Raw genomic sequence first — 16,164 nt, forward strand, 5'->3', positions numbered from 1 at the left:
ATGCCATATCTCAACAAAATGTCAAATGTATAAGCGCTTTTAGATTTGATGCTACATGTGTAAAAGATACTGACATTAAAAGTACACATAACAGATTAAACAACAGCTTTAATGGACGTCTGTGATTCTAATAATGTAGGCCTAACTCTTTGTTGTATAGCTTGTTTTGGCAATTAAAATAAACTATAACCTGTTTACTATTATTATACGTTTGATGCGTAAATAATACAAGTAATACTAATTTATTATTTTAATTTACTGCAACATTCCATGAAAATGCGATGCAACCTGTTTGAACTATATATATATATATATATATATATATATATATATATATATATAAATATATATATATGTGTGTGTGTGTGTGTATGTGTATGTGTGTGTGTGTGTGTGTGTGTGTGTGTGTGTGTGTGTGTGTGTGTGTGTGTGTGTGTGTGAAATTTCATTTACTAGACACCAGATGGCAGTAAACAGCAATTTATTATTGATTCCTGCAATTTTTTTAATTTTTTTTTTATTAATGCTCAAAAACAGCAATACAAATATCAACAAATACAAATAATAGACAATTATATATATATATATATATATATATATATATATATATATATATATATATATACATATATATATATATATATATATATATATATAAAAAGGGGGTGTTTAATACATTATAACCTGGGGAAAAAAACTATTTGAGACATGTCAATAGGAAATTAGTTACAAACAAAGTTTTTTAAAGCATTTTGTTCCTAGACGATCATGTCATGGATCATGTATTGCTCAGATTCTCTCATGGAAACAAAAAAGAGAGATATGGAATTTTAATATTTGCATCTGTGAATGTGGAATTTAGCAAGCAGCAAAATCAGATTCACTGCATAAAACTGCTTTTTTTGGACAATTGGACAATTCAACGTTAATATAATATAAATGAGTAGCCTATATATGAAATTTGAAGAAAAAAGCGATAGATAGAATGCGCATGCGTACGAAAATGACGGGCGGTCCTTAGAGAAGTTTAGGATGTTTGTTGACGCCCCTTTGAAATGTGGGAAATGTGGTTTTAGGTGCCTGACGCTTCTTTTGTAGTCTACAACGTATTACGTAAGGGGGTCAGTAACTACACTGACCAACCGGTATGGTTTTAAAAACAAGGTTTCGCCTCTTATTAAAGGTCGTAGTCCGCTGTCTTACTGAGTAAACACGAGCATACACTCCAGGCTCGTGGTTCTTTTGGGAAATCGTTTTACATTCATAAATATATATATATATACATTTTTTCAGTGGGAATCAGAGGACACCGGCAGCCTGCTATGTCTCCTGTACAAGAAAATTCGCGATGGCCCCGAGTATCAAAGTTCACTCTGTCAGCATGTGCTGCAACTGTTGCAGAGTTAGGTAGCTACGCATCCTTTTCTAGTTTTTAAAATAATGAATAAAAAAATAAATTCATATTTTGATATATTAATTAATGTCTACAATACAGTATATGTTAATAATCATTTGAGTGTACTTCTGTCTGTCTGTTTATAAAAAAATTATTTTAGTCACATTTCCTCTGGACCTTACCAAAACCAGACTTCAGGTACAGGGTGAAGGTGGTTCACGACATCATGGTGGAAATGTACAGCCTCCAAAATACAGGGGCATGCTGAGCACAGCTCTAGGTATAGTGCGAGAAGAGGGGCCCTTGAAACTGTGGCAAGGGGTCACACCAGCTATCTACAGACATATAGGTAAAATGTTAATTGCAATGTGTTATATGCATGTACAGAATAAAATCTTGATGCACTTTCCTGAATTATTAAATATATGTATTTGAATCCCCTTCTGACCTTTGGAATTCCTCATTTTTAGTGTATTCAGGCGGCAGGATGTTAGCTTATGAACAGCTCAGGGAATCTGTCCTGGGAAGATCTGAAGATGGCGTTTTTCCAGTATGGTGAGGGAAACAGTTGTGGAATATGAAACAGGACAGTGATTAAAGTCTAAATAGATGGGATCAGCATATGTTCTGTGATGTGTATAGGAAAGCAGTGATCGGCAGTATGATATCAGGTGCCTTGGGCCAGTTCATCGCTAGTCCGACAGATCTAGTGAAGGTTCAGATGCAAATGGAGGGCAGGCGTCGTCTAGAAGGGAAGCCGCCAAGGTGAGACATAGACTAAAAGGAATAGTTCACCCTAAAATTAAAATGTGCTGAAAATGTACTAACCCTCAGGCCGTCCAAGATGTAGATGAGTTAGTTTCTTCATCTGAAGAGATTTGGAGAAATTCAGCATTACATCACTTGCTCACCAATGGCGTGAATGGGTGCCGTCAGAATGAGAGTCCAAGCAGCTGATTAAAAACATAATCCACACAACTCCAGTCAATCAATTAACATCTTGTAAGTAAAAAGCTGCATTTGTAATAAACAAATACACCATTAAGGTGTTTTAAATCATCGCCTCTGGCCAAAATACTAGTCTATAATCCATAATTACAATTCCTCAGATGAAAGGTCCGTCCCCTGTTGTCCTATTACATCAAAATCTACTGACATATTTGCTTAGCAATGTTTTAGACTGTTTTCACCTCTCTATCTCTCTCCTGATTCAGACAAATTTTTGTGGTTTACTTTACTTGCATAAGTTGTGGATTCTTCTGGACTCTCCTTCTGACGGCACCCATTCACTGCAGATGATCTATTGGTGAACAAGTGATGAAATGGTAAAATTCTGTTCTGATAAAAAAACAAACTCATCTACATCTTGGATGGCCTGAGGGTGAGTAAGTGTTTGGATGAATGATTCCCTTAATTCATCCGTTGTTTTTAAACTGACAGAGTACATGGGGTTTACCACGCATTTACAAAGATCGTAGCAGAGGGAGGAATACGAGGCCTTTGGGCTGGATGGGTTCCCAACGTTCAGAGAGCTGCACTGGTCAATTTAGGAGGTACAGTAGCCAAGACTTCTAGAAATCAATTGTCAGCTGCCCTTTTGTAACACGTTAAATATTTTTCACCTTATTACACATTTAGATCTCATGACATACGATACCGTAAAGCATTTTCTGCTGAGAAACACCTCCATACCAGACAACAGCATTTGTCACGGATTGGCCAGGTGAAAGTTTGCTATTATACTAATGTTGCCATACCTAATGATGTCATGTTCAACAGTATGTTGCAAAACATTTTTTACAGCGTATGCTCAGGATTGGTTGCAGCTATTATGGGAACACCAGCTGATGTGGTGAAAACTAGAGTAATGAACCAGCCACGGGATTCAAATGGGAGGTTCGTTTGGTGTATTTTTTTAAAGCTGATGTGTATTTAAAACAATTTTTTAGTTTGTTATATTAACATATTTTTATGCTTCTGTTTGCAGGGGTCTTCTCTACAAGTCTTCTACTGACTGTCTGGTTCAGTCTGTGAGAAAAGAAGGATTTTTTTCCCTCTATAAAGGATTTCTACCAACTTGGTTTAGAATGGTACTATCACTTTAAATATGACATGAGTTTATTCAAGTTTTATTGTCTTGTTTTCCTATTCTAACTCTGTTTTCGTTCCTAGGCTCCCTGGTCTTTGACTTTCTGGCTTACATTTGAGCAAATGAGACGAGCAATGGGCATCAGCTCGTTTTGACGAATTTAAGAGTTGGACCTAGAATATTTTTTTACTTTGTCTCTATAAAGTTTCTGAGCTGAACATTCCAGTCCTCATGTTTTAGGTGTGAATTTAATTGTATGCAGGTACACATTGCAGGACACGAATATTAGGATGAAGTTGTTTGATCACTGTATGGTGCTGGAAAAATGTAAATGGCATAGCAATCATTAAGTCCTTTAAAAAAAAAAAAAAAGACATTTGTTGTCTTCTTTTAACATTTTTTAAATGGTTTTAGTTTTCTTAACTATAACAAACCTGGATCAAACAACCACTAGAGGGCATCCAGTCAAAAACAATTGAGCAGAAACGAAATAAACCCGGAACGTAAACATGAACCCGCTGTGTGTGTCATTTCCGCTCTGGCTGTTTTCACATTCAATCAAATGGCAACGCTGAGCAGCGGCTCGTCTCGGCGTTTAGTCCAGTATGTCATCGTCCGATCAGACCTTATTCACACTTTGTCGTGGCCTTTAGGGGCGGTTATTACTCAAGCCTGTCACGCGGCCACTGCTGCTATACATTTACACTACAGTGACTCTGATACTCAGGAGTATCTGGCAGAACTGGACAGCATGCACAAAGTAGTGCTGCAGGTTAGTACTGCAATTACATCACATGCATCATGCGATTCTGTCTCTACAGTGCATGATAGGATGGGTAGCATTATATAGTAGTCTTTGATCTCTCTAGTCTAATTGTTAACAAATACTAATAAATCCATTAGCCTACTCGCAAGTGATAAATAAGTGAATAATTTAAATTTCATTAAAGTAATATTTATGTACTATTTTTATAGTTTTAAGTTTTATTGTTACTTTTCCCCACAGGCACCAGATGAGGCATCTCTCTCCGCTCTTGCCAGTAGTCTACTAGAAAAAGACATTGCACATAAGCTATGGATGGAGCAGCCAGAGAATATCCCCACATGTCTGGCATTGAAGCCTTACCCTAAAGATGCCGTGCAGCCATTTCTAAAAAAGTTCAAGCTTTTCAAATGAATTCTGTATGAATTGTACTATATAAAAACAAAGATTGTTCAGAATGGGATGTGGCTAAATTAACCTGCTGGAACAGGTTTTCATCCATATATTGTTTCGACTCTTAAAAGAGCGGGTTCATTTTAGTGAATTACATTTATGAATCAGTTTTACAATTAATCTTACTTATATCATTAATGTCAGACTCAATTAACCAAGAACGAATGTTGGGTTATGTTGTTCTAAATATTAATGATAACTATCTGACTGGATGTTCATATGGCAAAGTATTGTTAAAAAAAATACACATTCAGTTTCTTGTACTGCATCAAAATAATAATTAATCAAACTGTTATTAAACAGTTTAAATTCCATTCACTAGATATAAAGATGGCACTTGCAGTCCTTTTTTACATGGTGCTTTATTGCAATGTGTTGCATTCTCACATTCATGGATGTTATAGAGATTTGTTAGTCAAAGCATAATTTCCTTCAAGGTATGTATCTACACCTTGGAAAAGCAACAAAGGGGCCATATGCACGAGTGAGTGTTTCTTGTTTGTCTGAGTGTATATGTATGCATGTGTGTGTAAATGTATGTGTGTGTAAACTTCAAATCTCAGTTTGAGCAGCCACAAAATTCCATGAAATGGACAAGAAAAATAAGACCGATTCAGTAGATGCGAAACAGTTTTGCAGCCCGCAGGACAATCCCGCAGGAGCTGGACCCAGCATGTGACTGATTGTCTACAACGTCCTAAGAAAGGTAGGATTCTCCAGATAAACCTGGATATAGAGAAAACAAAAACATGACAAAACATGCAGAAGTCTCCCAGATACATCTTCATTCATTATGTCCCACACACAGCTGCAATGATGCCTCTTAAGAAAAGGGAAAAAAAAAAAGTTCACAAGTATTATACAAAACTGGACAAAATGAGTAAAATGTATATATCTATATATATTTGTTTATTTATATTAATTTTACAGGTGAAAAGTGGAACCTTGCCTTGAAAGAACAAGCGCCGTTTCAGTGGAGCTACAAACACATGACTTCCCTTTACCAATACAACTAATATCTGGATATTAATAAGGCAGCACTTACAATATGTGAAAAATCTCAGGTAAACAGTAGCTACTGTAGATGATACCGTGTTAGAGATGACATCTGAATGACGAGGAGAGTGTGTGGTGGTCGATACGTAGGATTCACTACTATGATATGAGGAAATGCAGATTGTACAAGTTGGCATAAATGGTTCTTAGCACTTGGCACTGAGCATGCGGGGCCTGAAATGACTTTCAAAGCCTACGATACAGACCAGGATGAACAGAAAGCAGAGTACGATGAGGAATGTCTTTAAAAGATAAAGCCAGAAGGTCTGAACTTGAACGCAATCACTAAAAGGACGGGGAAAAGGGGAGGTGGAGCACCTGAAGAAGATAGGCATAGTTAGATCTATGGTTCAGCAGCAGAAAAACACTCATGTAGCAAAGTCTCCGCTACCCTGCTCTTTTAAGGGATCCAGTGATGAGGGTCCACCAAGCCAAGTTCTTCCTGAAGAACCCGAGACACGTTTAGATTTTTCGTGGAAAGCAAAATGGCATTTCACTTAGCAAAAATACATTCAGGGGGTATTCTTTTTTTTTTTTTCCGAACATGACGCTATATTCTGATTTAAACATGGCCTCTTTCCTGGTAATTCATGTGTAAAGTGCAAAATTAGATTGTATTCCTTGCAAGTTCCTGGTACATTTAGGTTTTTAGTAAAAAACTTCATGTAAAATACAGCAAAAGTCTTACAAAGGTCAGTATAAGAAAATCTTCATAAACAAGATGACGTTCATCAAATGGTGAGGAGCAGTCCTCTATGCTGAAAATATGTACAAGAGGCACCTCAAATTTGGTATAAAGAATCCAGCTAAATAAAGTCAAATATCGAAGTATAGTTGCATCAGTATGGTTTTCTCGTTTTTAGCCCGAGTAGTTTGAAACCACTTGTTTCGAACTACAAATGATGTATATCCTTGAGTTAAAAAACTAAATAGAAGAAAAACTGGAGATATTTGTCAGCATGCATTACTGGAATATTGCATTCAAGGCAATAATCCATTTGGAGTAGTCAGTTTTAAAACAAAAGCCTAAAGCTTTTTATTTAAACCTCTAAAGGTGCATAGCTAGCGGTTAGGAATCTGTCTTTCTGAAAACAGTGACTAAAGTTCCTCCCGATGAGGCATTTGCATGTTTGGTAGATCAGTAGCAACGGGGGAACATCTGAAGAAAATCGCTACTGAACATCTTTGAAAAGGGAATATGTCCAAAAAGTAAAGACAAAGTGGTAGTGTTATAAACATGACGGGATACGGGACACCTATTCAGGAAAAACTCAATGCTACATTTGTCGAATTGCATGAACCTTGCATATGATATGGATCTTTTAGTATCTTGAAGCTTTGGTCATATATCCGTTCTTGTCTTAAATGCGTTTACACATGGCAAAAACTACATCAGGCAGTTGACGAAACCCCACTACGATAAGCCAGTGCTGTTCTCAAACCAAGGTTCCACTTCGTCAGAGCTGTTTAAACTTTGACAACAGAGAAATTAAATAATATGGCCTTTTTTTTTCTTCTTTTTTTTTTTTTTAAATTAACCCGTACAAAAGCCAGTCCATGCTGCTTCTCCCTCAGCAAAGTCACATTCAGCAGTCGCTAAACCATTCTCACATATAGAGCAATCTCAACACCCACAGGAAAAATTGCAGGTATAAAAAAACAAAAAGGAAAATCAAAATCAGGACATTTGTCTGTTTTTCCATTTTAAACACCAGATATACAGTATTAATCACACACATACACGCTTTCAGACAGCCATACACATATCAAAAAAAAGAAAGAAAAAAAAATGGAAGCAAGTAGTTATTACCACAAACTCGGAGCACTACATTTTGTTGATTCTGAACAGATACATATTCACATTTATCTGTTATATACACAATACTTTGATAATCCAGGTTCTGAATAGTTCTATTGTACCTTGATGTTGTGTATTGACTGTGAGAGCCGTTATAAATGAGAAATCAGAACGATAAAAACAGTATTAATAGGCGCTGTTTGCTAGTTTGGTATATTTGGCATAAACACGGTAATGATGACAGGTAGGGTTCATTAAATGAATCTTATCCACTGCATAAAAAACATTTTTATCTATACAGGAATGCCTGTTCCCCAAAGAGGAGGGCAGAGTTTATTAATTTACGACATCTGTGTTTTTTCGGTGAGCCAAAAACGGGAAAAACACAGACTTGAATGACTTAAATGTTATGTATGTGTCAATTAATCTCGCTTTTTGAAATATCTATGTACATTTATACATAGCAGAAAGTGGCTCGATCTCAACAGTACATACTGCCGGCTGAATTTCGTAGACGACTGAGAATCTGCTTTACGAAATTAGACATTTTTATATAGTGTCACGAACAAAAGAACACTGTTAAAGGAGGATGAAAATACGTGAGACGGTTGCGCATGCAACGCGGTTACGAGCTGTGCTCCAATGATGTTGCACGATTTGTGAAATACCTTGTGATCAAATGGCGAGACATCAATTTCTAACATAGCAAGTCTTTTTGTTTTGACATCTTTGATCAAAAAAATAAAAAATATTTGATTTTACATTAGCACGTTTCACTTAAAATAGCAAATCTTTAGGTTCGAAATCAATCGGGGATGACTAGTAGGGTAAATGAACAAAGGATAACGCTGATGAACAGTGTGTGACTGGGCAACAGTAGTCTCATGAGCAGTCAAAGAGCTAGAGAATGCAGCCGACGGTACGGACATTGCGCAAAACAACGCCTCGCTCCTCCAGTCAGGAGAGAGCACCTGTGGTTTTGAAGAGCATTCTTGAAACACTCAACTGTATAATGAAAATCAATGTACAATCTACATTTTCGCAACTGCGTGCAATGCAACAGAGGGTTTGTAACATTTACCGGGGTGTTCGATAACCAATATCAATCGTAAAAATTTGAGTCTCTTGATATATGAGAGCGTGCGAGAGCCCCATGGATGATTACGTTTAAAATGACAAAAGTGACATGACAGATTCTCAAAGTCATTAGAAAGGAACTGGTGTGAAGTTGATGCTTCCGAAATAAGAGTTGCCTGTAAATTGATGAGGTTTCATTTTTAAAGGAAATTACAAAGTGTGAGCTTGTCCCAACTTTGTCCATTTGTGCTGTACAATAATACCATCCTGCACAACACGTCGCCGCAAACAACACTGATAGGCTGAGTTGACCCTAAGTGGCTCGTATTCACAGCTGCTGTGGGGGGGAAATGTGTAGGACATGGTTAAAAAAAATGTCTGCTGTTTCAAAACGGTGCTGCCAGGAAAGCTTGCGGCAGACGGATACGCACTACAGAGCAGTCTCCCATCCTGGCGATGCTTGTTCTGAAAACGACAACAGAGAAAAACAAAAAAAAAAACAGAAAAATAAAACAAAATGACAACAAACAAAACAGACTAACAAATAAAAAGAGGTGGGAAATTCCTCCCATCATCAGGCACTGCTGAGGAGAGCCTATCAGTCACAGATCCAGCTGAAACTGAGCAATACACCATGAATATAGCAACACTATGACAACAGCCTGCTCCAGTTTCCAGTTCGACCAATCCAAGCTCAGCTGCTGCGCTGCTCTCCAAGAAGCACTGCAACGTTGGCCTGACCGACAGGACGTGCAGCCGGCTGAAGCAGCAGGTCCTATTTTTTTTTTTTTTTTACAGGCTTGGCAATTTCTGGAACGTGATCCTTTCTCCTTTCCGGAAACAGACATTTAAAAAGGTGACCAGGAATGAGCACTTTGTCGAACGGCTATGAAAGCTCACAAGCCTGGGCCCAGACACCGACCCTGCAGATATACTGTATAGAAACCAAAGGTGAAGAATAAAAATCTCTACATGTGGAGACGGTCCTCTGGCAGACGGTGGGCGACTCACTCGGTCAGGAGCTGCTGAAGGAGGCTTTTCTGCTGAGCCTGGGCTGTGGGGGTCCCGCTCGGGCCCTTCTGGGACCCCATGGGCCCCGACTGGTTAAGATAGGAGTCACTTCCCACCAGGTTTACCGTGCACTGGACATCAGCGAACACCTGAACCTGCTGTACCTGAGAAATGGGAATGAATGAAAAACGTCACGTCATGTCACGTTACATATGATTTAAAGAATGCATTACATTGAACAAAATTACAACTAACATTTATAATATTACAAAAAGATTACTTAAAAAAAATATATAAAATAAGCAGCACAACAGTTTCTCACACTGATGATAATAATACAAAATGTTTTTTGAGCACCAAATCAGAATATTAAGAGTGATTTCTGAAGGATCATGTGGCACTGAATTTTAATGGCTTTTGAAAATATAGCTGTCATCATTACAGGAATAAATTAAATATAAAATATAAATATTTAAATATAAAGATATATTAAAATACTGTTTAAAAACTTTAAAAAAAAATTTAATTATACTTCACAATATTACTGTTTAACTGTCATTTTAATCAAATAAATGCAGCCTTAGCTTTTTTAAATATTAAAAAAACATCTTCCACATCTTTTGAATGGTAGTGTACAGTTATTATATTTAACATTTTCAGTACTTGAAAAAATTAACATGAAGATAAAAAAATAAAATATAAAAATAAACCTTTACTCTTTTAACATTTATTTCAGCTTGTGGCAAACATTTCTAAATAAACTAATAATAAAACTTAAGTAAAAACTAGAGACATTAAAAAACGAGTTATTGAAACATTTGATTACATTTGAAACATTTAAGACATTTAATGAAATTTTTTTTTTTAAATTGCAGTAGAAAATATACAGAAATCTAAAATCAAATTCAAAATATTAACAAAAACTATAATAGTATATCAATTATGCTAAAATAACAGTGTAACAAGTGTAGTAACAATGAAGGGGGACTGAAACTTTCAAAATGTTAATAAAAACATTTTTTTTCCGCTGAAGGAAAAAGTAGTTGCACATAAAAACGGTATGCGGGTGAGTAAATGAAGACTCGATAAGTAACCAATGACCATCTTACCTGATCGTTACACATTGAAGTGACGTTGCCAAGGTTATTGTTGCCCATGCCGACAGATGGTCCAATAGGAGGTAGAGTGCTCACCGCTCCTGACCCTCCAGCCATTGACACGGTGATGCTCATGTTGTTATACACGCCTTGCTGCCCAAAGCTCTGAGAGACAGGCTGGCCTGCCTGGTTATACATACTGCCACAAAACAAGAAGAAATGGTTTAAATGAAGATGAACACACAGACACAAGTTTTCTGACCTTTTGGTGACTGCTATCAAACACCATACCTGTTGTTGCCCATGGCCCCTTGCTGCCAATTCTTTATGTCAGGTGACTGATAACCAGGTGGAGGCTGCGCTTGCTGGAGCAGAGGATTCTGGGAGGCTGAGTTCTGAGGTGAAAGCAGGGGGCTGGTTGGACTAAGCTCAGGAGCGAAGGATGGATCTGCTTGCTGGATCATGCCTGTGAGGGAGAGGTGCATTGGCTCTTTTAGTCATCATGACAGAAGCATTAAAAGTTGTCATTATTTTTAATTGCATTTTTTTATTATTATATTTTTATATGACTATTTTTGCAATTTAATATTTTTATTTTAATGTCTACATAGTATCACAATTTTTTACTTCAGCTTTAGTTAATTTAGTGCATCAGGTAAACTAAATAAAAATGAAAAATGTTGCTTATCTGAAATTATACAAGTCTACATTTAAAAATATTTTAAGTTAAATTTAATTTTATGGTTTTAGTGTTAGCTACGGTAGTTATAATAACACGGGTGATGATAAATTAGTAGCTTATAAATGAGACATACCAGATCCCCCAAACTGCTGGAAAAGTCCCTGTTGAACAGGAGTGTTCACAGGCCCACCAAATTGCCCTTGAATGCCTCCCATAATGCCTTGGTTTCCCATGCCCACCCTGGTAGGTAGCTTGGGGTCCAGAGGTCCTCCCATGGGGTTAAAATGGCTTGGGGAGGTAGGCGTGTTTCCAGGCACGGCATTGTAGCCTGGAGAAAAACCGAACTGCTGCTGCTGTGGTGGCTGTTGCTGCTGCGGGCTCTTAGGAACTCGCTGAGCCCCCAGAGGTCCTGTGTTCATCCCCTGCCTCATCAGCAATACCTTCTGCTGCATAAGCTGCCGCTGGCGGTGCTGGAAACTATAAAGCTCCCGTTGCCGCTGGGCCATCATTTGAGCATTGAGTGGAGGCTGTTGAGAGAAAAGACGGGATTTCAGTTTCATTGAAAGACACAAACAGAAAAACAAACAATGATTGCGAAAGCAAAAATGCACAGATGGATCAATGACAATGATAATAGTAATAATAATATTAATATTAATCATTTTAGATTTTCATAAGAAATGCATTGATCTTGTAAAAAGATATAAAATAAATACTAGTATTATTTTTTACCCATGTCCCAAACCACAACTTTTGCATTAATACATAAATATATGTTTGAAAATGTATATATTTAATGAAAAAAATCTGTATAATTATTTAATTACAAATTTATAATCAAAATAATATATTATCATATTTAGAATAATAATTATAATTATTTGTATAAAATATATCAAAATAAAGACGTGTTAATATTTTTCTATCCATTTTACCTCTCTCTCTCTCTCTCTCTCTCTCTCTCTCTCTCTCTCTCTCTCTCTCTCTCTCTCTCTCTCTCTCTCTCTCTCTATATATATATATATATATATATATATATATATATATCCACACACACACACACACACACAAATAAACAATAATAAATAACAAATAATAAACAATACTAGCTTATTTACAATAATAATAATAATAGTAATAATATGATTTAGAATTTGATATAAAATATAAATGTATGAACTATATATAATACAATTTAACATATGTATGTAAAAAATATGTATAATTTAGCTTTAAAAAAGAAAAAGAAAAAATAAATTATTTTATCATCAGTATATATAATTATGAACCTTACCAAAACTAATCAAATCAAACTAAACTGTAACCAAGATTCATATCTGAGATAAACAATCTTAATCAAATTTTGTCAGAGCAAATGCTTGCACCCCTACTAATGAAATTCATTATTCGCCTCGGTGCATGTGACACTAACCTGAGAGGGCATCTGAGGCTGCTGCATGCCCTGACGCATCCCCATGGCAACATGCCCCCCTTGTGGGAACTGACCCATGGCCGCAAGCCTGTTCTGGAGCTGATGGAGAGATGAGATACATCACCACCAAACAAGTGCAACTAATCACACGTTCACTCGGCAGCTGCACTCGACAAAAGAATAGGTTAGTTCCACAGCATGTTATTTGAAAGGATCTGTTACACAGTGCAAGAAAATCCAAAAGGGGGATTTAGAAGTTGTGGTTCACATTTATTATTACACAATGAAGTGAAAGCTAAAGCTGAAGCTCTACCTGCTGCGGGCCTTGCAAACGTTGCTGGAGCTGGAGTCTCAGCTGGTTGGGAGGTAGCCGCAGCTGGTTGGGCACACCAGGAGCTCGGTTCATGCCGGGCCGCACCGTCACTCCCACGTTGCCTGGAAACGCCATCCGTGGGGCCCCGAAACTCATGCCCTGTGCTGTGCCCATCTCAGCAGGAAACTGTGAGGGTGAGGTGGGGAACTGAGAGGGGTAGCTAGGCAGCTTGGGGTCCATAGGAACAGGTGTTGGAGGCTGAGACTGAGGAAAGGTCTGGGTGACAGGTTCGAGGCATCCACCCTGTAGGCGAGACAGTAAACCAGTCAACCTTTAGACACACTTTTCTTGTAAATGTAAAATGTATGAGAAGAATTGGTTTTTCTAATAATACTTACTTGAACAATCTTGTCGATGCCCAATGCTCTGTCCAGCTCGGCCAACTCACTCTCGTCAGTGCGGCTCAAGAAAGTGACCAGCTGCTCCAGCAGGGCCTTCTCGTCGTTACAGCCCTCAGGTGTGGTGGGTGGACACAGCATCTCATCCAGCGGACACGGAACACACTGCCTGCTTACAGCATAGAAAAAAAGGCAGTCTATATGATTCCATGACTGGTTGCATAAAAGGTTTAGACTAGTCTTAACAGTTAGTCATCTATTTTTTTCTTCAAGGTTTGTCAATTTTTTTTTTTACATTTGGTTACATAAAACTTAGAATAGTCTAAGCTGAATCCAAAAAATAAGACTTTACCCCTTGGCTAACTGCCAGTTGGTTAAACTAGTTCTTAAGACACTGTCCCCAGATCTTGATGAACTTTGTTTAAGCAGCTGACAGTTCTATTTCATATTGCATGGTTAATTAAAGTTGAATTTGGGTGAAAGTGCACACCTGCTTCCCTGTGACTGAGATATGTTTATAACAGTAATTCTGACTGGAAATATAAATATTTCTATCGATTCTTCAGAGATGAGACAAAACATTACACCTGCTAATAGTTTTTAAAATAACAATTACACCTAGATATTAATCAGAGATAATTTACTTGAATGTCCTCAACACATATAAACACAAATGTAAAACTAAAGATAAAGAAATATTTAACAAAATCTAATTCATAAATGCAATATAAGCACATAACAAGATGACTAAAACTTAATTTAAAAAGAAAAATGAAAATATTAAAATAAAGGCCAATTAAAAACATAAATAAATACTTCCATAGCACATAAAAATTACTGAAATTACTACTTAATGTAGTTAAAAAACATGTTTTTGCTTTCACCATTCTATGAGATTCAACAAAGTCAAACTCTGGTGAGGTTACTAATATTTGTTATAGTAATATTTTTAATTATTATTATTATTAATAATAATACTATATATATGTGTGTGTGTGTGTGTGTGTGTGTATGTGTGTGATTACATTTTCTGATTTCAATCATAATATACAGCACCTACTCCACCACCCAAATGTAAAAAAATCGTAGGGATTTTTAAATAAATTGTCTAATTTTACATAGGTTCTTTCAGTAGTTAGTGACACCAATAAAAATCACTAAGGTACAAAGATGTACAGAAACAAGAGGTTTCAATAAAATGCAAATCAATAGTTGTTATATTACTCAAATTCTTTTGTTCGGTTCTGTAGCACTCACTCTTGAGGAGAGGACAGAGGGGTCTGTGTCTGGTTGCCCAAGCTGCTATCGAAGGTCATTGGTTCAGCCAGGGACAAGGGCTGGAACTGCTGGGACTCGGAAAGCTCCAGCTTGGCCAGACCTGAATCAAATGAGACAATTTTCTGTTATTTTAACTGTCTTACTTCTCCCCTTCATTAACTAATCAAACCGTTTCTGTTTTCAAACATGGTGACGCGTTCAATCCTGCACCTGTGTTGGTGTTGAAAGAGTTGAGGCTGGTTGAATTGGCAAAGGGGCTGCTGCTCTCCTTGGGTGGCTGAAATGGGTCTGTCTGCCCAAGATCCGACACCTGGACCTGACCCTGGTTTGGTGTAGAGGGGTCACAGAACTCAAAAGAGGACTGATTTGAGAGGTTTGATCCATCAGGGAATGCTACAGAGAGACGGAGGAGGAAAAAGTAGTTATTGAGGACTTAAGATAAATGAAATATTATTTATTTTATTATTACTATACTAAAATGGGCCTCACATTGGCTTGATGTTCCTGGTGACTCTCTCTTCACATTCAACCCGATGGAAATGTTGTCCTCACTGGGCTGGACGAGCACTGGCTCCTCTGCTGCTTTACCTCCCACAGAGCTTCTCAAAGTGGGCAAGAGCTGGTTCAAAGTGTCCAGATCGGTGCTGGGAAACTGCTACTCATGTAAACACATACAGATGTGGAATGGAAATGATAGCAAAGGTCATCAACATCAAAAGGCACACCAGAGCACAAGAAAGACAAAGTCCACATGTGACTGCCTCAAATCACCGCAATAGAGTAAACTCTACAAAATGCACTGAAATTTCGGCGGCCAAAAGAGAAATATATTTGATATTTAATAATAATGTATTTTCTGTCCGAGTTTTTACAATTCAGTATAATTAAAATTATTGAGTTAAATTAAAAAGTCTTACAAAATGACTTTATATTATTTAATAAAATAATAAATAATTATTACAATGCATTTTCGATTTCGGTTTTCAACCAAGTGCATCTAGAATTTTCGGTTTCGGCCCAGAACTTTCATTTCTGTTCAAACCGCTACAAAATATACTATCAATATTCATGCTAGAGTTCACGTTAAAGCTGGTTTGAAGCTGGAATTTATTTTCATAAAAGACTTAGATATTTCCTGTGAGATGAATGCTGAGATGTCAGCATGTCCAGCCTCAAAGCAATACAATATAATGTAAGATATCTGCCCACATAAAGTAATAATACAATAAAATATTATATAGAAAACCACGTCAGAAATTGTGGCTATTTTAAATTAGTTTAATTTGTGCATTGTTCTAATTGCAAGCCATAAAAAAAAGTT

At 37.0% G+C, this 16,164-nt stretch overlaps 3 protein-coding genes across 4 annotated transcripts in view; 2 read left to right on the plus strand and 1 right to left on the minus strand.

Moving 5' to 3' along the window:
• The first annotated feature begins 1,015 nt into the window (after nt 1–1,015).
• On the plus strand, nt 1,016–3,999 carry LOC113062871 (mitochondrial uncoupling protein 4-like). Its single transcript, XM_026232911.1, has 9 exons — nt 1,016–1,407; nt 1,557–1,745; nt 1,867–1,951; nt 2,039–2,161; nt 2,837–2,949; nt 3,035–3,119; nt 3,200–3,292; nt 3,384–3,486; nt 3,569–3,999. The coding sequence occupies exons 1-9, from the start codon at nt 1,323–1,325 to the stop codon at nt 3,638–3,640; spliced, it is 948 nt and encodes a 315-aa protein (XP_026088696.1). The 5' UTR covers nt 1,016–1,322; the 3' UTR covers nt 3,641–3,999.
• A 22-nt stretch (nt 4,000–4,021) lies between these two features.
• Nucleotides 4,022–4,986, plus strand: LOC113062872 (putative peptidyl-tRNA hydrolase PTRHD1). The gene is made up of 2 exons (XM_026232912.1): nt 4,022–4,257; nt 4,492–4,986. The coding sequence occupies exons 1-2, from the start codon at nt 4,048–4,050 to the stop codon at nt 4,660–4,662; spliced, it is 381 nt and encodes a 126-aa protein (XP_026088697.1). The 5' UTR covers nt 4,022–4,047; the 3' UTR covers nt 4,663–4,986.
• A 61-nt stretch (nt 4,987–5,047) lies between these two features.
• The window catches only part of LOC113062870 (nuclear receptor coactivator 1-like), a 49,790-nt gene continuing 38,673 nt past the window's right edge, over nt 5,048–16,164 (minus strand). For both annotated transcript variants that reach the window (XM_026232908.1, XM_026232909.1), the window contains 10 exons: nt 15,333–15,498; nt 15,054–15,236; nt 14,823–14,943; nt 13,566–13,734; nt 13,168–13,470; nt 12,855–12,953; nt 11,556–11,949; nt 11,032–11,206; nt 10,753–10,939; nt 5,048–9,807 (listed from right to left, as the gene is read on the minus strand). In XM_026232908.1, the coding sequence (XP_026088693.1) occupies nt 9,640–9,807; nt 10,753–10,939; nt 11,032–11,206; nt 11,556–11,949; nt 12,855–12,953; nt 13,168–13,470; nt 13,566–13,734; nt 14,823–14,943; nt 15,054–15,236; nt 15,333–15,498 (1,965 nt within the window). In that variant the 3' untranslated portion in view covers nt 5,048–9,639. The remainder of the gene's footprint in view (nt 9,808–10,752; nt 10,940–11,031; nt 11,207–11,555; nt 11,950–12,854; nt 12,954–13,167; nt 13,471–13,565; nt 13,735–14,822; nt 14,944–15,053; nt 15,237–15,332; nt 15,499–16,164) is intronic.

Source organism: Carassius auratus, chromosome 45, assembly GCF_003368295.1.
Source record: "Carassius auratus strain Wakin chromosome 45, ASM336829v1, whole genome shotgun sequence".
Taxonomy (NCBI): Eukaryota; Metazoa; Chordata; class Actinopteri; order Cypriniformes; family Cyprinidae; genus Carassius; species Carassius auratus.

Excerpts from the sequence above, each read along its gene's own strand:
- LOC113062871 (XM_026232911.1), top strand. The coding sequence starts at position 1,323 with ATGTCTCCTGTACAAGAAAATTCGCGATGGCCCCGAGTATCAAAGTTC. Across the intron at positions 1,408-1,556 it reads TGCAACTGTTGCAGAGTTAG|TCACATTTCCTCTGGACCTT; the intron begins GTAGCTACGCAT and ends AAATTATTTTAG. Across the intron at positions 3,293-3,383 it reads CCACGGGATTCAAATGGGAG|GGGTCTTCTCTACAAGTCTT; the intron begins GTTCGTTTGGTG and ends TTCTGTTTGCAG.
- LOC113062872 (XM_026232912.1), top strand. The coding sequence starts at position 4,048 with ATGGCAACGCTGAGCAGCGGCTCGTCTCGGCGTTTAGTCCAGTATGTC. Across the intron at positions 4,258-4,491 it reads TGCACAAAGTAGTGCTGCAG|GCACCAGATGAGGCATCTCT; the intron begins GTTAGTACTGCA and ends TTTTCCCCACAG.